We start from the raw sequence: 26,209 nt of genomic DNA, 5'->3' as shown, positions 1-26,209 counted from the left end.
GGATTTTTGACAAAGAACATGGTGAAGTTTCTTTTTTTTTCATTAAAATGAACAAAATGTTAATAGTAATATGATAATACTTGCATAACATCACTTGCACAATGTTCGTACGTGTGTTGTTCCCTCTGTGACATGAGAGAATTAGTAAACAAATCTCAAACTCTTGACAAACTGCTTTTCTCCATGCTAAATGGTGAATCAGATTATCTTGAGGTGAAATGTTCTATATGTCAGGAAACTCTTAATTTTCCAAAAAAAATCTTATTTCTTTACAATGATAAAATAAACCAGCAAAATGTAATTCCTCAAAAAGCAAAGTAGCAAAGAGTTTTTTCAACCTTGGGATTGATATATATAGAATTATCTTCCAAGACAGAGTGGTTTCTATACATATTGTATTTGACACATTAACAGTATAGAGTCAGAAATCATAAAAAGATATCATCACATCTACTTTCCAACCATCAGGCTGCTCGTCTATCTTTGGGACCTAAATGGGCCAGAAATGTTCATCCGGCCCTAAGGTCCCACAATTTGTTTCTGATTTTTTAAAACATTTTTAATGAACAGCAACAGATTTCGTAAAGACATTGTGTTCCAGTACAGAGCCTGTAATGACTACATCTGTTGAAGGTTTATCGTTTATACCTCAAGTTCATGCTCAACTGGAACCATACTCTAGCATTCATCATCACAGTAAGAACATTTTTAGTCTTCTATATGTCTTCTCTAAAATCATACATAGCTTCTTGAATCACGAAAAGCAAACAATTTAAGGACAGTCCAACATGCCTGAAGTAAAATTGGCTTCTTGCGAGCTGTTGCGTATACAGAGTTTGTCCATATGCATACAGTGTGCTGGCTTCTTACCTTATCTTCTCTGATGAACACGTAGATCTGTTTGTAAATTGTTTGCACTAGCGATCAGCCAATCTGCGTTGAACTTCAGAGGTTAGAGGTCAGCTGTCATCAAAACCCAGAACCACCAACTAAGGAAGAAACCAACCTCAACAGCAGGAATTACTCTCTCCAGCCAGGTTCTACGTATTTTTTTGTTTTTCCCTTTGTACCATTTATTTCAAATTTTTCAAACTTTGGATAAAAATAAATTCTTCTCAATCTTTTTTCAGTTGCTGCTGTGTTGTATGTACATCCACAGTGCTTATAATAACATCCAGTTCCTAGCCTTACACACTTATATACCCTGGACTGCAGTGTGTTAGCCCCCATCCCCCAAACCCACCCACACATATATACGAGCTCACACACCCCTCACCAGATCAGACCAACTTTGAGTTTGCATTTGAGTGTGCGAGAGGAAAACCCTCGAGGAAGAGTTGTTAGCTTGTTAGTGTCCCGTTTCAAAGACTCTTGGCCATTGTGCAGTGGTAGAGAGCCCAGCAGCTTATTACTGAAAATCCTTATTGTGTGCATGTGCATGTGTGTGTATGTGTGTGAGTGTGTGCATGCATGTTTGTGTGTGTGTGTATGTGTGTGTGTGTGAGTGCGTGTGTTCATGATCATTCATAACCTGGGTGAGCTCTGGGGACTAAAGTCCACTTTGTCTCCACAGAAAACAAATATCAATACAGATTCAGGAAGACATAATCTTAATGTATGAAGCATTTTAATATATAATGTCTGAAAAGTTCATTTATGATCTTGGTAGGCAAATGGGACATGGGCGGGAAAAAAAAGGTTAAATCTTGGTGTAGGTCTGTACAAAGGGGCAGATCCAGGAGTTTGTTTCTCTTTCTTTGGCATGAAGAGTGTGTTTCTTCTTTTCTATTAGGTTTTACAAATTTCCCAGGGAATAGTTTATGGATCTGAATGAAATAAATCTGGCATATTTACTCAACTATTAATGTGTGTACTAATTAGAAGACAGTGGAAACAGAACACTCTGGTATTGTCACATTTTAATTTGATTTAGCATTTTCTGCATCCTGTAGCTTATTTTTGTTTGTGTCACTCTCCTGTTTGTTCTGATTTGGTCTTCATCAACCTCTTAGAAAAATGGCTGCTGAATTCTCCTCTGTGTTCTCCAGCTATTCACCAATAAAGTCATGCACACCCCCATCCCCAGTAAAAGTTACAGCCAAATGTACACATGGTTCTCCACAGGTAAATTAATTACAGTCAATAGTATCTTGGTGTAACGAAGAGGACTTCGTTCCCTGGAGCTTGAGATGGGGTTGGGGGAATATTACACCATGCACTTTTACCGGGTACATGCACTTTAATAATTGCACAGGCGTTTGTAAGCAGTTGCACGTTGTACATTTATTGTCCTTTTTAAATGTGTGCTGGTAGGTTCCGTGATGGCCACATGGTTCCACCTGCAAAAGAGGGACATGAGAGTTAACGTGCATTTGTGGTAACTGAACGCTAAGATGAGATGTGACTAATATCATATGTTGTGCAATAGTGTGTGTTAGTATATTGGGAAGGGTAAAGGGTGTGTTTGTGTGTGTAATGGTACTCACCAGTCTCTTTTGTCTCCAGGGTGTTCGGGCAAAAGGCCTCCCCAGGAAACAAGCACCATATTTATAGTTCCGGGGGCATCCAAGTGGTGATAAGTGTGGGTGTGTATATAGGAGAATGGTGGGTATAATGATAAAGGAAAAGTGTTGTCAAAAGGAGAGCATGTAAGCATGGGGAATGGTTTCGCCCTCCTTAACTAGGCACCCTATATAAGGGGCCATTTTGTTATCAGTGGGGAGAGTGTTTTCCCGTGTGGTTGCTGCATGAGTTGGAGGACGTGTCGTGTGCCATGTTGCCTGAGAGACCACAATAAACCCGTCTGTGACACGCAACTACCCTGCCTTGGTCCTATTTTGCTGTATGGTCCAGCCGTAAGTGTGGTCGTCCTAACACTTGGTTTTTCTGAATTTAAATTGATCATTGTGAACTCGGAATTTCATGTCTAAATAGGTTTGGTCAAATGTATTTTTACTAATTGCTTTGATGGAAATGCACTCGCCAAAATAGACCTATTAAGGAAGGATGATTAGGGAAAATAATTCAAGCTATGGGGAGATAAAGATCCCTGAAAACCTTATAAAACATTAGCCTTTTTTTTACAATTTGGCATCGTTAAGACAAAAATTAGCTATTAGCAGATGATGTTTGCTACATCAATCAATCAAATTTGACATATTGTTAAAGATCCAGATTAGGATGAAGATGGGGTCTTTTCCCGAGATTTGAGTGAATTTGAAAAAAGCATGTTTAGGGAGCTGATGTCTATGAGTGTGTGGAATTTTGTGCAGCTTGATTAAATTTAAGTGCACTATTGTAGTTTTCTGAACTGCTATCTGCAGTGTTCACCAGAGATGACAAAATCCTTTGTTTCGATTGAATTATTCGACCCTGAGACAATGGCCTCTGCACACTGTGGCATCGTGTTATCGGTTGTCTGTCCACCTCACCCATTCTCATCACATCTTACCTCAGGGACGCCTAAATAAAATTTTCCTAATTTGAAATGTTCACTAGGACTTAACACACATGTATGCAACTGTCACCTTTTAAGGCATACACATTGAGGGTTTGACTTTTTCCTGCTCAATGTTCCCATCTATTACAGATCAGGCCCTGTCATTTTGCAAAGTTAAAACGCCCATGCGGAAGTTGAATGAAATTACCAAGGACCACAGGGAATATTTCTTCCTCCTTTGTGATTGTGAGGAGGAAACGCCTGTAAAAAGCTGAGCAGGATTCAACAGTGTTTAATTTAGCAAATTACCTTTACATTCAACACTACAATATCATAAAGATATATTCAAAGCAGGTTTGAGCAGCTCTTCGGGGTGTGTCCATTCTAAGTTACACCTACAATGCCCTGATTGGCTCAGTTGTTTAAACAGTGGGGGGGGACCAGCAGTCAGTGTACACAACAGATCTGTTGATTAAGATATCTGTGATTTTGTTTTGACACCAGGAGCCTGTACTTTTAAAAGAGATCAACATAACCAGGATATGTTTTCATTATCTGGCTTCACTTAACCTAGTATCCGCCGTCCTGATGAGCTTAACTACAAAGCTGTTTGTCATCTGTCTGCGAACAAACTGACAAATGTGAAATTGAAGATTTGAATTTCTATATTTAAAGTATAAGGTAAAATGTAGATAAACATTTATTAAGGTTATAACTAACAATATATCTTTTTTACTATAATGTTCATTTATAATCATGGAAATATTGAATAGTGAGTGCATGATTTTATGTGCAAGTTTTTATTTCTCATGTTATTTCTATCTGAAGCGATAAAACAGAAATAGCATTACAATTGTCAGGTAGTATTTTGTAAAATGTATCCTCTGAAGTAAGACAGGGCTGCAGAGTAAAAACATCCTTGAGAAAACAGTTTTTAAAAAATTTCTCTTGCTTCTCTGTGGCAGACTGACACTGTTCAGTGGTAGGAGGCCATAACTGCTCATAAAGATACTAAGTTTGTCATAATCGAGAAATTCTCAATCTCAAAACTTCAGCTTTACAGGAAGTGATTAAAAAAAATTGGACGTGTCCATTGACATGTGTATATTTGATTCTTTGCCCCGGGGTCATTAATCATGGTCTTCATGCGCGGATGCCTCCTGAAATGGAAACAAGATAAAAGGTGTAGTGGAGCTTGTGCAGTTTGTGAGCACACAGGAAGCTTGTTACCATTTAAGGACCTCATTATGGTTCATGTTGGAAATGATGCTGCCCGGACAGGAAGCAGCTGGTCCTAACAATGGCTCTGCAACATTCGGATGTTAAAAGCCTAACAAGCTTCAGACACAAAACCTGGGTCACCTCACACTTGGTATGTCCTCATCAGAAACACTGTCGGTGCACGTCTCCGCCCTCAGCAGCGTTTCTACGTGACTTAAAGGCAATGAGAGAATTCTGGAGTGAATCAATGTGTTTCTGACACATTATTTCTGAGCTGGTTTCTGTTATTCTAGGTAGTTCTTATCCTACTGGTGTACGTTCAAGTGTTCATGTTTCAATTAAGTTTGCTTTTAATTTGTTATTCGCTGCTACAGGAGCTGTTTGAAAAACCTCGTGATTGACAGCTAAGACTGAACTGCGCTTTGTCGAGCATATGTATCGGCAGGTTCACAATATTTCTCTCCAGTCCGTGACAACCAATGCGTAGACTCTGGCTCCAAATGACGTCAAAAGCGCAATATGGCGACATTGTAATCAGAATAGTTTAGTTTCATTTTCATACAGTGGCAGGAAGTGGAGACACTTCATCCATCTTTATATATGGGGGGGGGGGGGCTTGTCCTAAGTCCTTTCGGATTTCATTTCAGAGTCACCCCTGTCTTTGCAGCCTCAATGAAAAGAACGATACAAATATGGATTGAGGGCACACTTTCTCTCCTTCAAAGGCTTTCATGATGTTGTACTTGGTTGAACAGTGTGTACACCACACGTTCTTGTTAAGGATGAACAAAGAGACATTTAGGGGGAAAGATAGTAATCATACATGCTTACTCACCTCTGCTCCCTTTGTCAGTTGCTGCATGATGGTGTCAGTTTGTCAGTTGGGGAAAAACATGAAAACTGAAGCTGGAATGTTCTATCATGTTAGCCGCTGTCTGTTGATTTCCAGTTGTTCGCATCATTCTTGTGACATTCATGTTTTTACAACTTTTATATTGTAAAGGTGATTTCCTCTGCAATAATTGAATTTCACAATTCATGTCTGAATTCACAAGGACACTTTCATGTTAAGATTTCTCCAGCTGGTATTTGTTTCCGATGAACATTTGACTTTTCTTTTTTCCCTTTTCTCTCTCCCACAGTGTCATGCTCCTTTGTGTGACATGATATTGTCTCTTGGACAACTTATAATCGCATAATCCTCCTATGTACCTTTTTTGGGATGCCACATTTTTTTCCGATGTTGTGTTAACTTAACTTAAACAGGCTTTTTTTCTGGTTGGTGAGTCATTTGCTGATACCTCATTTAGCAATTGTAAGTCATTGGTCAGGAATCATTTTCAGGTGGTAAAATTACTTTGGCTGATAGTACAATTAATAAATGCTTCCTTAGTTGTGACCAAATCGTTTTTTTCAGGTACAGTAAGTGGTCATGTTGTCCAGTCAGTCGCAGCCTGCCTATCAAACGGCTGCTTTAATAATGGTTGGTACATGATTAATAAATCTTGTGCAAATCATTATTTATCATCTCATATTGGAGACCTATTTTCAGATAGAACTATAGAATAGAAATATTGTTAAAAAGAACAAATCCTTGTAGAGATAAACAAGAAAAATAACGGTCAAACTGTGAAAACCAGTTTATTTACAATATAGTTAGTATCAGTATATAGAAAACAAATGTGGAAGGACACTTCTGGAATGAATATTAATAATTGGTTCATATAGCTGCTTATATACCTCTGCTTTAAATAAGAGTGTCAATGAGTTTTCCCCATTCAAATAAGTGTTTTGGGAGGTTATTTATCACAATGTAAAATTGGTCAAAATGGTGTGGAATTGTTTTTAAAAAATTTTAAAATTTGTCCTGTTCTTATTATCTTGAACCAATATATTTTGTAACTTGCAGTCTACGCCAGTTTTGTCTCAAGCATCAAGTATCATAGAGTGTGTAAAGCTTAAACATGGTAATGTACGTGTATTTTGAAATCACATGCATTTTTACATTTAAAAAAAACATATACTCCTGTAGTCCCTGGGGTTCCAGACCCCTTGTTAAAAAAAAAACTTCATCTCTCCTGCCTTAAGTTAGGGGACCACAGCTGACTGTGTGGACACAAGACTGGTCCCTGCCTCATTTATGCATTAGAAGAGAGTAATATCATATATACATGTTTGCTCAGAGTCGATCCTTCAGTTATCTTGCATGCTTATATTCCATGTGCGTCTGGACTCTGAATAAGATAAATAGTTCAGGTGCACTTGTGTTATTGGTTGCCATAGTGATACAGCAGGATCCACTGTGTTGCTGGAGCAGTTATAAACTAATCAGACTGTCCTCTTCTTCCGCCTCCGGCTCCACTGTGACTTCGTCAGCAGCGAAGAAGCTCTCTGTAGGAAGAGCTGGGGGCGGATCACTGGGGCAGCTGCGGCCAGGCTGTTTGCCGGGGTCCTCGATGGGGTGATAGACAAAGCAGTAGGCTCCGGGCTGGCAGCTGTTCTTAACACTAAGGGCCAGCTCTGTAGAGGCCAGGGGCCGCTCAACGCCATCCATATACACACTGAGTGTGTAGCAGTCTGCAGGAGAAAAACACGGAGGCATGTTACAAACATATGACTTAACAGTGCAGAGATAATCTATTGGTGATTTCAGACATGTACTGAACTTTAAATTGAACTCCTGACATTATCTGGAGGGGCTGTATGTGAGAACGCAAACATCCCAGTGATGCCAACAAAGATTTCAAGAGAGTTTGTGGTGATGTGAGCGGACACCGGTGTGTTGATGTGCAGTAAACAAAAACATGTGATCTCCACAGAGGAATGTACACATTCCATCCTGCCTCTGCCTGCTGCACCACCCCTCACCAGAACGCTCCAGAGATTTCTGTGTTGTGGAACTGATGGAGAATCTCCTTCTCAGTTTTTCATGTGTGAAGAAGAACGTAACGACCCAACGTTGCGGACAGTCTCAGGAGTTCATGTGTTGAAACGCCATGGTTGTGCAAAAGACACAATACCCAATAAGAAAAGCACATTTTTGACACCAGGAAACTCAAATACTCACTTATTAACACTAGCAACTAATTAGCATTAAGATTACCAGCAAAATAAACAGTTACTTTTGGCATAAACCTAACGAAGATTAAAACACTGCCAAGAAGATTTTCTTAAAGTTCAATATTGAGCTCATGGTTGTGTGTTCAGTACTGAGCTTGAGTAGAGCGCTTTGGCTAGCTTAGCATAAATTCCAGAAGCAGGGAGAAAAAGCTAGCCGGGCTCTCTGAAAATAATTAATAATCTATATTCATACCTTCACCTCCAAAGCTTACTTACTAACCTGCTGTGTTTTGCTTGTTTAATTTGTGTCTCTTGACAAACGTGTATTCATCTGTTTTTCTGTCTTTATTCAAGCACGGTGGTGTCATATAGACTATGAATAAAGATGGACGACATGACGGCTCCCAAAAAGTGAAGCTAAAGCGTCGCCAATCCCCCCCGGTGGTTGGACGAAGAATATGTTAGTAGAGGGTACATGAGCAAAAGTTAATAGTCAAAATGCGAGTCAAATGAACTGCCAAAATAGTTTTTTTTTTTGTCATTTTAGGTAGTTGTTAGCACACTGATGTATGTTAATCCATGTGACCTTGATATCATGGCTCCATTCTCCAATCGCTACTTCACCACAAGATGGCAGCATTCGCATCTTGGATAATTTGGCATCATTTCTGGATGGAGATCGGCCATCCATCTTTATTTACACTCTCTGGGTGGTACCAAATGACCGGTGGCAATCTCTCTTTATAGATTACAACATGCCCCACTGTTTGTCTTAAATAAATAGTTCTAAATTCTCATGATTATGTGTATGTTTGTGCACAAATTAATCAATTGATCTTCCGACATTTTAGGTATGTTCTGTTATCATTTTAAAAAGAGCATGATTAGCTATTTTTTAGCTATATTAAAGGTAAATAGGAGTCTTTACCTTTATGCTAATTTATAGATTAACCCCAGCTCTATATCGACATTCTTTCTATTCGGCTCTTAGAAATAAAGGGATTACGTGCATTTCCCTAAATCCCTTTGGATTTAAGTTTTAGCCTGTCCCAAATTGTATTTAGTCTGGTCTACTTATTTAGATTTTTCAGTACTTCTATTGTCTTACATATACATCTTAAATAACTGAAGAGGCGCTTCACTGAATTTTCAGATCAATTTACTTTTCATGGGAAGACACGTCTGCAATGTTTGCTGTCGCTATGGAGCAGCTTTTTCATATCTGAGAAAATAACGAATGAATAACAGTTTACAGTTAGCTCATCCTCTTCATAAATACATGAAATCAGTGTCTTGAACGTCTTTAAACTTTATGGAAATGCTTCTTCCAGACATTCACCTTGTTCAAAGCGAGCAGCACACTGCTCAGAAAGCTGCTGGATGGTCGTCGTGGGGAGGACACCCAGAGTTTTCGGGTCGATTCCAATCTCAGGACAACACACTGTCAGGAAGTCCTACACAGCACACATACACAAACACATTACAGAAATATAACACTCCAGCTCGTGTCCCTATGACTCCACCTGCACTTTTCTGTTCTCAGATTTACTTTTGTAAATATGAGTAATAAACATACCGTCAACATGTTTTTTATTTGTTCATGAGGAAATACTTGTCAGTACATTTTGTATTTGATCATATTGTGTTTGAGCCATAGTACACGCTATGACTGACAGCATTCTTCAATGGTCCATGTTCTGCATGTGTAAGTATGACTTCTGTTACGAGGAAGTAAATCTGTTTACACAGTCAAATTAAAATTATTTTCTTCCTCATGGGGACCAAAACCAGGTCCCCATAAGGGAGAATGATAACATTTAATGGTGAAGATGTGATTTATGATAAGGTTAAGGTTCGGATAAGGGTTTGGAGTTAAACAAGTAGTAGTTTCGGTTAAAGTAAGTACATTTTTACAAGAAACTAATATTGGTCAATGTGTGTGTATGTGTGTGTACCCGCACAGATCCTTGGGCCATTCGCTCTTGGTTGAGTGTGCGTCGTCTCTCCCAGCGGTGGATGGAGTCCTGAACCTCTCTGCTGAGCTGCCGTGTTGCTGACCTCTGCTGGTCAAAAGACTTTATGTGCTCCAGAGCGCCATAGGTGGTGGTCAGATAATAGGAACCTACACACACACACCATCAAGTCAGGTAATTAACATGTCCACAGGAAGAACTGCTTCTGGGCATATATTTATGTATAATACCTTCTCCTATTGTTAGTGATGGGTCCATCAGCTCCATCATATAATCGATATCCATCTGCAGGTTGGACAGATTGGATCTGGCCAAGACGTACATCATTACAGGCAGGAAGTCATCAGCGCCGTAGGCCCGCCCTACACACACACACACATACACACACACATTAATTAGCGCATGCACACACACACACACACACACGCAAACACACACACTCCACAGAGGAACCAAGATTTGATCTTAACTGGATAATTTGAATCACTTATTCATGTAAGTTATTTGCAATCATGGCTTCTAAGATATGCACATGTACTGTTGGAGCAATTCTAAAATGAGCCGAAGCCTTTGCAATTGGTTCATGTTGTGAAAGGGTCTGTTTTGACCTAAACCACAATCCTTTCCTATACATATTCAAAACCAAAAAGCCTTTCAGTGTTCAAGCTATCTGGCAGAAAGATATTGGGGAAAACTGGTTCCAATGGCAAAACACATGGTGGAATAGAACAACCACAACTCCCCAAAAAAAAGAACTAAGCCACATATTGACATTATCAAAAAAACTGCTATGGAAAGATTATATATTGTTATATATATATATATATATATTTTATCGTAATTTAAAACATTAGCTCCCATGAATATCCAAATCATGTTTAGTTACCATCCACACCATAGAACACTTCCTGTGTATATATAAGATTTTTTTACAATGAATGCAGCTCTATGTATCTGGAGCCTAGTGTGATTAATATATTCACAGAACACAAGCTGCAAAACAATCATATCTCATGGTGCGGTAAACTTTGTTTATTTCTTGATTAACTTTTATTAAAACCGACATAAGGACAGCTTAAAGGCTAATTTATGCTCAATGATATAAACATAGACAGAATCAGAGAGAGCCTTGTGTCAGTACTCTGCGTTCATTTCATCCAGATTTGTGCTCATCTTCTTAAAGATGAACAGATTCAGCAGAAACAGCCGAAATGGAGCAATAGCACTGGAAATCGTAGTTCAAGGGAGACGACTATTGGACATGAGGGAGAAATAACAATATTGGTGGAACTTTTTGAGGAAGCAACACAGCCTCTAGTGTAGAGGTACATTTTAGTGACATCGTTCACCATGACCACTAAATTGTTGTCAGAAACTCTCACCTCTGTGCTGACCTCTAGTGGATGAATTGCTTGACAACCATGATAATGTAATGAACACATGGATGTATCTGGCCCGCGACAGTTACATTTTTTAAAATTGAAATATCTCTTATCGTACGTAAAGGCAGAATAAATGAGCCTTTAGGGTTCAGAGGTTAGTAGGTGTGTTGGGGGTTCTGACCGGGGCAGCTGACGGACATGGACTCGTAGATGATCTTGCAGGCCTTGAGCAGGAGCTCGATCTTTTTCTGGGGAGAATAGTCTAGATGGAGGTTGTTCAGTTTGATGCTGATCTTCTCCATAGCAGAAGCCTCAGGGACAGAAGTGGTTACTCCTAAGGCTGTGGTGGTGCTTCCTAGAAGAACAGACTGACACAACAACACACACAGGCAACATCACATGTGCTGCTGCTATTAAATGTACAGTAGTAGTCTCCTGCAGCTGTAGTGTACATTACATGTTAGTAAGAATTGTAAATAGGTACGTTAGCATCACTTCCCGGCTAATTGTATAACCCCTGTGATAGAGCTCATGCTGTTTTGTACCTGGTTCTGTGTCAGTTGTTTCAGGCTGTTGTCGTTGGAGTGTAGTGTCTGCAGACACTTGTAAATTGGCTCCCTTAGTGGCTTCAGCACACTCTTACACAGAGCAGCTTCTACTATGCTATCTGCATGAACACACACACACACGCACACACACACACAGACACATTAAGCACAAGAAGATGTATACAATGTATACATTGTAAATTATCGCTTAAAACAACATACATCCTCATCATTGTATAAAATTAAAAATAGGGAAATAAATTATATATCTTGTCATCATATAATTATTATTATTATTATATAATAAACGAACAACCTTAAAACTATACACAAGGCCAAGACTTATTCATTCAAGTTCTTTTTTGCTTTAAAACCCCATTGCAACTTTGAAGCACATGAACACATTGATGTCAGAACAAATTCTAAGTTTCTAAAACATTTTTCATTATGTAACTCAACTGCATCTTTCAGGATCACCCCTCGTATATGATATTGTACTGTTTTTACAGTAGTAGAATACAAAGCAAAATATATAGAAGAAATAACAGTTTGAAAGAATTCTCTGAAGCTCTGGTCCCACATGAGACAAAAAGACAGAAAACATGATAAATAAAATATAGCATAGTGGTAAAGTCACCTAGTTTGTCTTGTACATTCTGATGTTGCGGCTCCAACATGGCATGCAGCTCTGTGCTCTGCAGCAGGTAACTCTTCAGCTGAGTCATCATCTGTCTGATCTCCTGCAACAGCTCGGTGGACGAGAAGTGGTTTGTCATGGTCTCCAGGGTGAAAGCACGGTGCTCCTTGACCTACAGGTGTATTTGTGTTTTAGGCTTTTGGTTGACGCTGTTATCCAGAGCAGTCCACACACATCAGACTATTGTGGAACTCACTATGAATCTGTCTTCTACTGCGTACTCACCAGGTTGCCAAAGTAGCTCAGAGGGTCCCTGGCCAGCTCTACAATGCGCTGTGTGAGGCGGCGGTCATGGCTGATGAAGCCGGTGATGACGCTGGACAGGCGGTAGCGGGCTCGGTCTAACATAATGGTGGTGGGGGTCCTCCTCACTGCTGCCTTGGGACTACGGCTCTCTGCAGGACACCTGAAGAAAACAAACAATAAATGCAACTTTAGATTGATTTGTAACTTGCATGTGGCACTTTTAGAAACATTGAAGGAACTTTCTGTGAAGTGACTGAATTTTCTTTCTTTGTTGATAATAAAAAGCAAATAACCTTTTCAGGTCAGACATTGTATAAGCTTTTACCTGATAAGGTGTAGACAAGATCACACCTTAAAAGTAATACAAAAAATGTGCTTGCTGCTTCTCAATTACTGCAGGTCACTTTTACAATTTTTTTTTTTTTTTTTTAAGAAAACTCCAACCAGCAAACAACCCATTCCAAACAGGCAGGTTTGCAATAGGCACTGCACAAGTACGTTTTAAATATCGAGTTCATTCTCACCAAGCATTGTGAGGAACATACTAATACCTAATAATACTGGTTCCTCCCTTAGTTGATAAACAGCCCCAGTTCTTTGGGGCATCTCAGAAATCTTCCTTTGAGATTCAGCTCCATGACTGAATCCTATAGTTTATACAGATTTGTCAGCTGCTCATTAAAGCTGCTAATCTCTTACTCTACCCTGACTCTTACTACACCTGCAAGTTGTTCTGCCACGCTGAAAGAAGCCATTCAAAGTTGGTCAACTGTGCCCAAAAATTGATGCATTTGCTCCAGATTGTGATTCTACAATCTGCCGCCTCAGCAGAAATCCTGATTCATCCGACCTGGCTAAGTTTTTTCACTCTTCAATGGTCTGGTGCTGGTGGGTCTGTGTCACTGCAGCCTCACATTTCTCTTCTTGTCTGACAGGAGTGCAACCTGCTCTTGAAGAACATCCACAGTGAGTAGAAGGTGTTGCTGCTTCTGAGGTTATCTCAGTTTCCATGGTCTTTCTGTCAGCTCTAAACATTCTGATCATTCTCCTACGTCCACAGAACAGCTGCTCACAGGCTGATTTTGTTTCTGGCTGCCCTCTTAGTAAAAACTAGAGAGTTTAACATGTTAAAATCTCAGGAGATCTACTGGAGGATCTAAGAACAGAAAAGTGTTGTTTCCCTTTTACAGCGGTCCAACATTTTACTTAACTCATTTAAAGTAACCTGCTACAGATAAATAACCTTATACTCTGTAGATGGGATACAAAGAAAGCCGATCTTGATGTCACACAGTCAGTGAATCAGAAGCCTTTAAGAAGTGTACATTAAACATTGTAGAGATGTTGTTTTTTCTGTTTTGGTTTACCACAAATGGTTATTCTGGAACCTTTCTTCCTCCTCTTGTACCATGTGTGCATCTACATAGTCACATGGTTTATTAAAACAAGACTTCCCTATAGGGCGCACACTGACTCAGACCTGTCCATGTACATCAGCGACACCTCAGTGGCTGGCTCTGCATTAATATTTTGAAAACATGATGAATTTCCAAATTAGTTAAAGATGATTGACAAGAAATCCTTCACATAATTCAGAAGGCACATTTCCTGGTTGCATATACAGTATAGACCAGGCCATTTGCAGGGGGATGAGGGGGAGACGCCATCCCTTTAAACTAAAATGACCAAAAAACCATCCCCCATAACTACTTGACAACCGTTGTCCCAAATAGACTGGAAAACAATCTCCCTAGTAAAAATAAACTAATTGCCTATACTGTATATATTGTAGTTGTTTTTTTCTGATCTTTATTTAAGACTGTGGTCTTTCAGTCTGAGGGCAGGACTAATTAACTATACATTCAGATTTTTTAATGCTTTCAATGCTGGAAACCCTGTGCTTGACCTCGACTAGCCCCTGCTTGTGCTTATCTGCTGCTGCTCCAACTGTGGGTGTGGAAGCAGATTTCCTGCACTCCAGCTCTTCTTGCGCTTACGCTGCTATTTATTGAGCGTGTAACTTCTCTCTGATTTCTCATCTGCTCTTGGATTCTTTGTGCAGCAAGTCAGTCAAAATTCCCCAAACAGTAGAATGCTAGGTGTATAGATGATGAATGAATCCTTGATTTTTGCCGCCCCATGTTGACCAGGGATCTGCTGGACCCCTGCTTCATGCAGCTGTCATAGTTTTTTCTTCAAGCACACTGATGGGAAGCCAGTGTAACAATTATGTCATGGAGGGCGGGAGAGCATGATCCTGGTTAAATGAACTGCCTGTACTGCACTTTCAAAGACATAAAGCTAACACACCCACAACGAGTGGGGGACAATTTAACTTGTCATTATTACACATATCTATTGGTTGAGGAATTATGACGGACTTGATTAACGCGTTCACAGAAGTAGCATGAGTGCAAGGAGAAGAGCTTTCGACTGGAAATCTGAATGCAAGTGCACAATTTGAGCATAATGTGAGCACAAACAGAGTAAAGGCAGAGTACAAGCAGAGTACAAGCAGAGCAAATCCATGCACAAGCAGGGACAATTTGATTGCTGAGCGGAGAGTTTCGGGTGAAAGCATTACAAAATGTGAACGTGAAGCCAATAATTCCTGTCCTCAATGTGAAAGACGATTTATTTTTGAAGAAAGATAGGGGAAAAAAATATATAATTGAATCATTTGACCTTGTGCCTGAGTCGAGTCCAAGTCTGATCCATCAAGGAAGAAGGCTGAGTCGTGTTCCTATTACTTGAGTCCAAGTCATCAGGATTAAATCTAAGGTAATCTATTAAAGCAAGGTTCTTTTAATGTATCTAAGCACTTCCTGTTACTGATGATATGAAACCATGTATAGGCTGATGAACACTTTTATGGAATTTTATTATCATACAATATTAAAGTAGCCATTAATATGGTAATAATAAAGTATAACATTTGTGGCCTAGTCCTTGTCCCCAACATCCCTGGATAGTTTATTGTTTCACATCATTTTAGGTAAAACGTGCCATTCATGAGTTTTTCTGAGTGGAAGTGTTCCAGCCCATTTGCCTCTGCCATAACCAGCCAATCAAAACCTACCTGTGGTTCAGCTCCTGTTCCTGGGTCGGCTCTCCTTCTTCTTCTGTGCTGCTGGTAGAGCAGGAGTCCGGGTCAGTTACCAGAGCAGCGCCTCCCTGTGGTGAGTATAGTGACACATCTGGCCTCCGCGCTGGCGAGGGAGGTGGGACTTTCATCCCGGCACTCTGATTGGCTAAACCTCCTTCAGCCTGGTTGGGGCACACAGGTGCGTCTGGGGAACATGGCTTCCTCCTGGGTGGAGGGACTGGACGTGACGGTCTCTTCACTAATGACGGACACTGTGAACCAGATTTCAGTTTGTCCTCTTCTTTTCCCATTTTGACCTCTTTTTGCCCCTTCTCATCCTGTTTCTCACTCTTTTCTCTGTCTTTTTTTACCTCCTCTAGATTTTGGCTATTGCTCTCTTCTTCAACTCCCTCACTCAGCAGACCTGATTTACTTCCTGTTTTCTCTTGTCCTCTGTCTCCTCCCCCATTATTCTCAGCTCTCCTGTCAGGATTTTGTCCCTTCTCTCTCTCCGTCCCTTCTCCTACCTCTTGGTCAGTGTTTTTCCTGGAGGAGGTGCGACGGAGAGGAGCAGGAGGCAGAGGCGGAGCACCACGGCTCTGCGGGGGGACAGGAGGCCTCGACGGAGAAGGTGATGTTGACATTGACTTCCTCTCTTCTTTCTCCACACCTCCTCCCCTTCCTTCCTCTTTTCTCACCGCTGCTAGAGGTACAGAAGATGGAGGGTGAGGCGAGGGGGGAGAGGAGAAGAGGAGGCCCATCCCAGACCCTGAGCCAAGGCTGGGTGGGCGGGGTGGGGGGCGTTTGTATTTAATCTCCTGGTTGGTCTTGGTCTTGGACTGAGTTTTGTCCTCTTGGCTGTCTTTCTGTGGGGCTTCTCCATTCTGCAGGGAGGAGGCAATGTTTTGATTGGACACAGAGGAAGGGTTCAGGTTTTTGTTGGGGCTGTCCTCTACAGTGACCGGGTCGACGTACATGTACAGACTGTTCTGATCCAGAACCAGGTCCTGGTTCTTTGCCTGCTGGTGCAGCTCCGACATCCAGAAATCTGCAACACATGCAGCCAGTGTTGACAAGTTGCTTTGAGCTCACATATAAGATGATGTATTAGCTAATATATACTTTTTAGTTTGTTCTTTAAAAAGTATCTATCTCATGTCATATTATATCACTATTCTTTCATTGCTGAGCATCAACATTCATTGTTGATCTTGTGCTGATAATTTTCCATATTTATTGTTGTTTTATTTGATATGATTAAAGGAAGATGTCAAGATTTGCTTTTAAATACAGTTAATCATTTCACAAGAATTGAGAAATAATTCTAGGTTCAAGAGAGGGATTTTGTCTTAGCTGGTTGCAGTGGCTGTAGTGGGAGCTTTGTCACCTTGAGGTCGCCAGGAAACCAAAAGAGACAAAGACTTCCTGTCATTGCTCATTCATGTAATAGTCCTGCACATAGCACCACATAATTATTTTTTTTTACCCTGTGTCTTTATGCTGATTCAATGAAATATAACATGTTCATGAGTGATCTTAAAGAGTAATTGAACAAATTATGAGAGCAAGGTTGAATATTTCCTCCTTAAGTTGTTATGCTAAGCTAAACTATCCGTCCCCCATAGATTGACATTTAACTGGAGGCTTTGAGAACAGTATCAGTATTGTCAATGTACCACTCTAATTCTCATGAATAAAACTCCAGAACATTTAACTACTTTTAAGGGACATATAGAAACTTTAAATATATCCTCAGACGACAATAATATATATTTTTACAATAACATAGGACCTTCCAATGTCCAATATGTCCTGTAAATGTGATACAATGCTTACATTACACATTGTATACTCTGGTTATCCATGCTGGTTTTTCTCATGTCATATATTTTACCTGGCTTGTGTCAACGCCTAAGTGTCCATTCATTATGAGTCTGTATGTTTTTATTCACGCTGTCCTTCACTTCGCTTTGAAACGTCTCTGTAAAGTAGGGCTTTTAGTGTCAATCCTTTTTTTATTTCACCGCTGTATTTTGCTTTCAGCAATGACCCAACTTCAGTGCTCTGATGATGTAGATTTATCTACCTGCACCCAAAGCAGAGATGACCTCCAGCTCCTCTCTCTTAGTTGCCGTGATAATGGCCTGGGGTAACCTCAGTCGGACGGTCAGGATGTCCCTGATTGGTGGATTCAATTAGCCAGCGTTCAGCGTAAGCAGGGAATATTCTGACATAACACTCTGTCATGGCATTCGTGTGGGTGTGTGTGTGTATGTGTATATGTGTGTACCCCGGTTTATTTCCATGTGTGTTATGCAATTTCCTAGGCACTTGGTGTGAGTTTTTCCTCAACGTATGAATATGTATGTGTGTACATTCCTACATACATGTACGTGTATGTATGTTTATGTATTGTGCATATACAGTATGTATGCTGCGTGACTTTAGTGTAATATATTGCTCATTATATGTGATCTGATTTTCATCTATTCACATTTCGCTTAAGCTATTAACACAAACAATCACAACATATATCAAGGCACTTTAAACAGAAAGGTTGAGAATTTACAGATATATTGTATAGATAACATTTCTGTGTTTGATGTGTGTGCGTGTGTGTGTATTTTACCTGCTGGCGCAATAGAAGGAGATCAGTTTGAAGATGTCATCAAACACCAGGGAGGAACCGTCTAAATGAACAACTGTGACGGAAAATATTTCAAGAAATAACCTCTAACTGCTCCAACATGTCAGCTTAGCTCAAACATGCACCTTCTGCATTTTCTATTTATACCACTTGAAACTTGAATAGCAGAACCTTAGAGCAGAAGCTGCTGTGTTGTGTATCACATACATGTTTTGTGCTGCTTGACCATCACACTGTGTACGAGCGGCACCCCCTTGTCATCTGGCAGGTGTACTGACAGTGTGAGTTCCTTGTCCTCTGTGCTGTGAACCAGGAAGGCCTGCAAATGTCAGCATGAGCACAGAACACAGACAAATTAAACGTCAGATTTTAAATATAGTGCATGTAGCATACAGCACAAACTTGTATTTCTTATTAAAAACAGTTTCAAAATATTGTTTTACATAACACAACCCTGAGTTACAGCATCAAAAGCTCTACTGATATGTGGTTCAAATACTTTTCCTAAGGTTTTCGTCCTAAAGTTACCAATCAAGTTGTTTTCTCAAATTTATAGATAAAAGTATTGATATAAATATTCCCAGGAAAGAGCATATTGGATGGTAAATTGATTTCAGTTGGCAGACTTTTAAATAATCGAATTTCAATTGATACAAATCTCATGTCTGTGCATTAAAACCACGATCATGGAGGTTTATCAAAGCTCAGTGGGACCCTTGGTTAAGAGGGACATCCTGTCATTCAAATCAACACAAATACTATACATGAGACAACTGTGCTCAGATGAAGACTTGCAATCAGACAGTTGTGCTCAAGGGGATAGAAACATTTTATAAAGCAATTCAAACTGATCTAAAAGCACATAGGTCTAATGTACATTCATGCAACATATGATTCTATTATTTTGACTGTTTCTGTCTCATAAAAAAGTACAGTTGCAATTTCTTAGAAAAAAGGACATTCTAAAAATTTATCACGGAATCAGATTTGTAAAGCAATAAAATGAATAAATTAGTACATTTGAACTTTCAACCATATTCACCTCCTCTAAATACATTGGTGTTATAATTTTGCTTGTATGTCAGTTTTCAGGATTACACAAACACCACTGGATGGATTTTGATGTGGATCTGAATAAATTGGCAGATCAAGAAGTTTAGTTTAACTTTCCCCGCAGAGTTTCACACAGAATTAATTAAATCTATGGTGGTAGCGAGGGTGCATGTGCACAAACTTTGCTCTCATGTGCAACAGATTCCTTGTGAAAGGTAGACTGACTAAAGGGTGAAAAACAATTGCATAGGGCTTTAGCCATGAAGAGGTGTGTGCTCTCAAAGCACCCTTCTTGTCATAGTAATAAAATAATAATATTCATTCTTAATCCACAATATAATAAGCTTCCAGTTTCATGTATATTAATTAATGTGCATGCCTTAAACCAGCCAATGACCTGATACACAAGTAAAAGGTCACATCACTTCACCTTTATTAAGACTCAATGGACAAGGCTAGCAAGGACAAGCAAAAGGTGAAGTCAGGGTGGGGAGTGCTCATTTTAGCCTGCCTTTTAAAAAAAAACAGGCAAGTACAAATAGATAAGTAAAGGTGGAAATCTATACAGCCTGGAAATAACCACAAACAGTCTGACAGCGACTGAAGGAATGGGCTGGTTTATAAATACACTCAAGGAGCTGGTTTAGAAGCAGGTGAGTAAGTGGACAGAGAAGAGACAGGTGGCTGAAAAACAGGAAGAACTGGAGTTAGTGGAGGACAGCAGGTAGTAGCAGCATCTGAAATAACTAGAACACATATACCATAGAAAGGGACAGGTAGAGAATCAATAAATTAATGCACAAAAGAACTGAGACAACTTATGGGTGCACTAGCAACAACAACTACACTGGCATTGCACAGTAGGCTGTAGCTCTAAAAACTTGTTCGATGTTGTATTCGAGAAAGTGTACAATGATTACAGGTTAAGTGTGATGTGTGCTGGTAAATTTCCGACAGTTTCCTATACTGATGGGGCTTGAATGTGCATTTAAAGCAACACTATGGAATTTTTAAACAAAAAATAGCAGCTTCAAAACAACCTGAAGGCTTGTTATAGCCTTATGCAACTTTACGAAGTTTGTTACAAACTGAAGCTGATTTCAGACTTGCAAGAAAAAGGTCCAGAAATGTCTATGTCAGCTGAATGCTCTACTTATAGGTGCAACCCCTTGACTGAATGTTCAAGACATATTCCTGTTGAAGAATCTCTTATTCTAAAAAACGGAAAGTCCGGAAAATATCCACATAATATGTTTGGGAGTTATTCTCATTTCCATCTCGTGATAGTCGCAGCTGAGCAGCACGCCCAGCAGCTTAACTGTCGATATGTTAGGCTGGTTCAGGATGCCTGGGATAAATAAATGGATCTTAATCTTAATCTTAATCTTAATCATGGGTAATATTCACCGTTCGGTTGTATTTCCGCTAAGTCAGTGGGACTACGCAGTCACGCTCCGCTCAACACACTGATAAGCTTAACCACGTAATCTCCCAGACACCGGGCCTAACAGACTTAATCACCATATTTGGCTGCTGAGGCCCGAGTTACTTTGTAAAGGTTAAAAAATATTGCTTTGAGTGCTGAAGATGACAGGTGTTGGACTTGGGACAAACCCAAGATCTGCCATGTTTGTTAATATGTCAATGTGAAAAAGTTAATTATAAGAAAACAGTAAATAGAGGCTAAACAGCGCATTCTGCTGTCTGCTCATTGTGTGGAAGACTAGTTGACAAGGAAGGAAGGAAGTTGCCTCTTTTAACATGCTCCAATCATGGCTGAGACAGCTTCCTTTTGTCAGACTCTGACCTGTTTGTGGTGACACTTTGTGGTGGTACTTACAATGGACCAAACCTTCTTATTTATGTCATCTAAAAAAACATAAATAGATGTTTCAGAAATGTGTCTAGATTTCCCTTTCATCAGTATGAAAATAATTAGTCATTAAGCCATTTAAAACTGGACTGATTTTTAATTTCAGAGAAATCTCTAATTCAAAGATTTTAGACAACCACAACAAGTTTGTGTGTGTTTGACCGACCCCATCTGTCTCTTTCTCCAGTATACTCAGCGCTTGGTCCTGGCTGAGTCCTTTGGGCTGCCATACTGAGGCGCTCCCGACCATGCGATCGATAGGACTCAGTAATGATGGAGGAATTGGAGAGATGGACGGGACAACAGGGGTAGGTGGAGGGGGTAATGAGGAAGTGGAGGAGGATGAGACAGTGGGAGAGGATGGAGGAACAGGGGAATAAGGAGTCATAGTTGGAGTCGGATCACTAGACACAGTTGACTGTAGAGACACCAGAGGAGGAGGAGGGACAGGAGTGGGGGAGAGAGGAGGCAGGAAAGATGGTGGAAGGTGGTTGGAGGGGAGAGATGGAGAACCAGAGGGAGGAGGAGGATTGGAGGAGAGAGGGGGAGGAGGTTTGGAGACAGGTGGAAGAGGAGGAGGTAGGGACGGAGGTGTGGATGGAGGTAGAGGAGGTCGAGAGGGGAGCTGGGTGGACTTTGCTGTAGGAGGCAGCGGCTTGGGTCGACATGGACGGGCAGGAAGGTTCAACGGCAGCAAGGTTGGAGATATTGGAGAAGATGAGGGGATGGATGCTGTACCAAGTGGTCCTATCAGATCACTTGTGTGGCTGTAAAAGAAAGAAAGGCAAAAGGTCAGTGGTGGTAACTTGCGGAGGACTGATGTCATCTTAACATCAGTTTGTTCGAGAAACAGCCCTCTGGTTGATGCTGATTTCTGTTCCCTCTCCTGTTTCTGGCTCCCTGCTTAGTAGGTTCCTTTTGAAACAGTTTTGAACATGAACTGACAGATTGTGTCATCACTTAAAGGAGGCAGAACAAGCTGTGAAAAAACAACATATACAACTTAACACCTTTACAATTTGTTGGACTTGCTACTAAATTGCTGCCAGCTGTTCTCTGACCTTTCTGTTCTTTGGACATGCAGTGAAAATGATGGTAACGGACATAATAAGGTCCTATGACTTCTGGGTGACCACCAGACGACGGTGAACTGCACTGGATATTTAGCTCAAGTAGTTATACCAACAACGTTAACTGTGCCCATATGATGGTATGGTGTGCATGCCACAGTGTATAAACCCACTGTCATTACGTAATCTGCTTTCGCAACTGGATTTCTTATACCAGCCAGGTCACCAGGAATGCATACTTTTCTAATTAAACCATTGACAGGATGGCTGTTGCGACTGCATGAGAAGCAACAACAGTTACATCGTAATACCGAGCAAAGGTTCATGAAAACTCTCCGGTTACTGAAGCACAAATGTCTTGCAGAGATATCCCTCTTAAGGCTGCCCAGGATGTGGAAACTGTTTCAGCAGATAGCCACTTCAATTCTGACTGTCCCAGTGGCTTAAATGGGGGCAAACACAAGGACCTTAACACCAACTGCAAGTCCCATGAAGGCAGAAGAGTGACTCGCAATGGTCTAAGCCTCTGTGTACCCTTTTAGAACTGGCTAGCCAGATAGTTTGATCCTACTGCTGGTCCACTCTCTTGTGCCCTGCTGAAATGGTAGCTGAATATACTTTCAAGATAGATGCACATCTGCTGACATCAGCGAATGACTGCAGGAAATGCATAATGATGCATCGAGCAACTCTCTGGTGCCTAGCAGTGTGTCCTGCACCACTGGGAAAAAAGCTTCAACTTAACACTGGGTGGATCCTGTGGTGTCATCCAAGTGTCCTGAAGCCCAGACATTCAAATTCAATTCGTACCAGCGTAAATAACACCATTTTATAAGCCTAAAATTTAATTATTAAACTAATCCTGTAGCGATTTGACCCACATTTTGACTAAGTTGCCACCCATGCAGTAGTTTATCAAAGGTTTATTTTTTACTGAGACTGAAGTGAGGAATGGATCTTCATCATCATGATCATCATCATCTCATTTCTCACAATGAGCATCATCATCATCATCAACCACACTACCATCTGACATCAGACACCACGCAAAAGAGAAGCAATTCCAGCCATCACATCAGAGAGGTTGGTTATATATATACATATTTATATATGGGTGTGTGTGTAGGTGTGTAATGATTTAGTATAGTTTTTAAAGGATGTTATTAAATGACCCTTGATAGGACAAAAGGTTCCAACCCTGAACTATAATTCCTGTAACATCTCTGTAGCTTTTACTGAACATTATTCAGGTAAATGGTGCATTTGTTGGAGACTATTTTTAGGTTTAGATTAATACACAGCAGCTAGCACTTATAAGCAACAAAACGGCATGGTGTTTTATGACCAAAATGTGTCAGCCAGTGCAACAGTGTGGCTCACCAATGTATAGCAATAGTTTTGAAAACAGTGAGCTTAACATTTCAGAGGAATAAGATATATCGATAAACACATGCAATACATAGGTTAATTTTTTACTGGTATTGATCTTTCCACAAGATTTAACAATAAGATGTAGGCTATGCTTATTTTAACCTTTAACCAATCGAAGTGTATGTTATTGGCAAAAGGCTGTGTTATTAGTCTCTGCATAAACATTTGACTAAAACCAGAAGGGCGAAGAGAGTTCTGTGCAACAAGAAGGAATGTTGGAATATGGGTGACTATAACATTTTTTATCGTATTATGTAGTAACATCATCATGGGCATACAACAGTCAATCCCATGATCCATTTCTGGGCCTCATAGTCAGCAGCTAGTCACTGGTATGAAAGGGCAGTGTATGACGTAACCATTGTATTGATACCTTTTTGAAGCAATATCAACAGAAGGCTTTTAAAAGGATAAATCAGACACAATCCATAAACTAAATGTTCAAAAGTTCCAATAAAGGAATAGACTATACGTTTCTTGTCCAGGGGGTGGATCCTGGAGTGTGCCTCAGCTGAAATCTAAATCCCCCCTGTCTGTTCAGTGGTCTTTTATTTATGTTTTTCAAACTTACTAACAGTGAAAACCAAAGATATGACAAAAATATTTTTCTAAGCTCCAAATATGCTTGAACAAGTGACATATTCAAATATGTGTGGCTATGCTCAAAGCTACGGAGCTAACAGTAAACAAAGATGACTTAAATGTGCACCTCATTGAACCAGGAATTGTGCATGTATATTAGAAATAGGATTGGCCCCTCTGTGTAAATTGTGGCTCCTTCGTGGTCCCTGGTTTGGAACACTCTTCATTGGCCTCTGTTTTTGTCCTATTTTGATAATTCTAAACACTGAGGAAATTACACAACTGTAGAAAAAAAAGAAGTCCGGTTTGAGTCAGACATTACCGGTTCACAGAAAAAAAAAACTGCATAAGTGTTATGTCAGCTATATCTTAGAGTTAGCATTAGAAATTGCAGTTCTCGAATGTTATTTTAATTATTTGATATCTGATAGAAACTTGATAATACCAGGGACTCTGATATTTAGTATTTATTTATTATCATAGTCAGGTAGATGTAAAATAATAATAATTATATTTTCCTCTGGTCCAACGGCTTAAAGATCATTTGGTTAAAGCGTAAAGGAGCTCTCTGTGTAGTTCTTGCAACAGAACATTCACTTTACTCAGTGAGACAATGAATCCGTTCGACTGAACTATTTGACTGACGTATTGTACTTCAGTAAAACTTTGAGGTACTTTATGTACTTGACTTGATCTTTGTAATGTCCTGCTATTTATACTTCTTCTCTGCCACAATTCAAAGATCAATATTTTTTTTAATTTGAACGAATTAAGTTTAAATTTGCTCAACATCAAGCAACAATAACAGTACAATTACATATGTTAACTTAAGTCTTCTGCTACAATGATATTTCATACTATCCTGCCTTGTACTTAATGGTCAAGATTTAACAAAACACAGGTAGTCACCTGATCAGAGTGAACTTGTAACTTAAGGTCTGCACAGTTACAACATGGTAACTCTCTCTAGGTTCACTCAAGTTCATCTAGTATAGCCGAGGAGTTGCACAAGCAAAAACAGAACCCAAACATACAGACCCATACATATTGCCTGAGCACCATCACTGAATCAAAGTTTAAAGGTTCAAAGATTACAATATGAATCTTAAAACCCTTAATATATTCAAAATCAAACCAGCTTTCCAATCTCCTCATAACTGTCTGATCTGCCATTTTAAATGACCAGTGGCAACTTTTAACCCCTTATAATCTTCCACAGGAGAAGAATCAAACAGCAACAGATTCTGAAACAAACTCAACATATTCAAATGTATTTTCTGTTAGAGTCCATACATTAGAAACCTGATCTGTTGAGACAACATAAAAACAGAATATTCCAAAAACTTCTGAGAAGCCAGTGACCTATATATTAGCCGTTGAGTCATCACATCTGTTTTTCAAGCTCTGGCTGTCTGACTTTCGATCCCCAGCTCTCTCCTCTGCGGCCGTTACAACGACCTCATGCCTCAGCAGAATATAGATCCTGCTCTGTAGTTTTCACTCGGTTGTACTTTGCCCCAGACCCCTCACAAACTCACCCAGTGTCCTGGGGAACGACGCTGGCTTCCATAATATTTCCACAGATTCAGTGTTGGACTGCTCTCTGTCAGCCCTTCAGCTCCATTTGAGACCCCGCCTTGTTCTCTGTCCCCCCCCCCCACTCTTTTCTCCCGTCTGAGCAGGACTGAAAAGGGAAAAACTCAGACGCAAAGGGAAAATGTGTTTAAGTGTGTCAGCCCTCCCCTTCTGCCTCAACTTCCTGAACTCGTCGGACAGGAAGACACAGACATTTGGGGTCAGACTTCCCCCACACTGTTTATTTGTCAGTGACAAACATGTACGTCTCAGCGCTTGTAGTTCATTAGTATGGGTATATTTACCCACTGGATTGTATTTTCAAAC

General features: G+C 40.1%; 1 protein-coding gene across 2 annotated transcripts; it reads right to left on the bottom strand.

The window, feature by feature from the left end:
• Positions 1–6,285: 6,285 nt before the first annotated feature.
• rin3 (Ras and Rab interactor 3) lies at positions 6,286–25,978 on the bottom strand. Of its 2 annotated transcripts, none has more exons than XM_062396877.1 (14): positions 25,846–25,978; positions 21,391–21,991; positions 18,506–18,617; positions 18,281–18,353; positions 17,738–17,829; positions 15,646–16,699; positions 12,546–12,726; positions 12,261–12,432; positions 11,621–11,742; positions 11,257–11,443; positions 9,924–10,055; positions 9,676–9,842; positions 9,060–9,174; positions 6,286–7,237 (listed from the first exon to the last, which is right to left on the bottom strand). In XM_062396877.1, exons 1-14 carry the CDS (start codon positions 25,875–25,877, stop codon positions 6,978–6,980), a joined length of 3,300 nt encoding a protein of 1,099 aa, XP_062252861.1. In that variant the 5' UTR covers positions 25,878–25,978; the 3' UTR covers positions 6,286–6,977. The 2 variants fall into 2 exon arrangements, with proteins under 2 accessions (XP_062252861.1, XP_062252863.1); XM_062396879.1 differs by having other exon boundaries at positions 9,682–9,842.
• Between the last annotated feature and the right edge of the window lie 231 nt (positions 25,979–26,209).

Source organism: Platichthys flesus, chromosome 10 (assembly GCF_949316205.1).
Source record: "Platichthys flesus chromosome 10, fPlaFle2.1, whole genome shotgun sequence".
NCBI classification, from domain to species: Eukaryota; Metazoa; Chordata; class Actinopteri; order Pleuronectiformes; family Pleuronectidae; genus Platichthys; species Platichthys flesus.
The sequence above is the reverse complement of the archived record's forward strand: the minus strand, read 5'-3'. Positions and strand labels throughout refer to the sequence as shown.

What these genes read in the sequence shown, in the direction of transcription:
- rin3 (XM_062396877.1), bottom strand. Translation starts at nt 25,877, where the DNA reads ATGGAAGCCAGCGTCGTTCCCCAGGACACTGG. An exon ending in TCCTTCTATTGCGCCAGCAG is followed by an intron (nt 17,830 to 18,280) that starts GTAAAATACACA and finishes TCCACCAATCAG; the next exon opens with GGACATCCTGACCGTCCGAC. An exon ending in TGAGCTACTTTGGCAACCTG is followed by an intron (nt 12,433 to 12,545) that starts GTGAGTACGCAG and finishes ATACACCTGTAG; the next exon opens with GTCAAGGAGCACCGTGCTTT.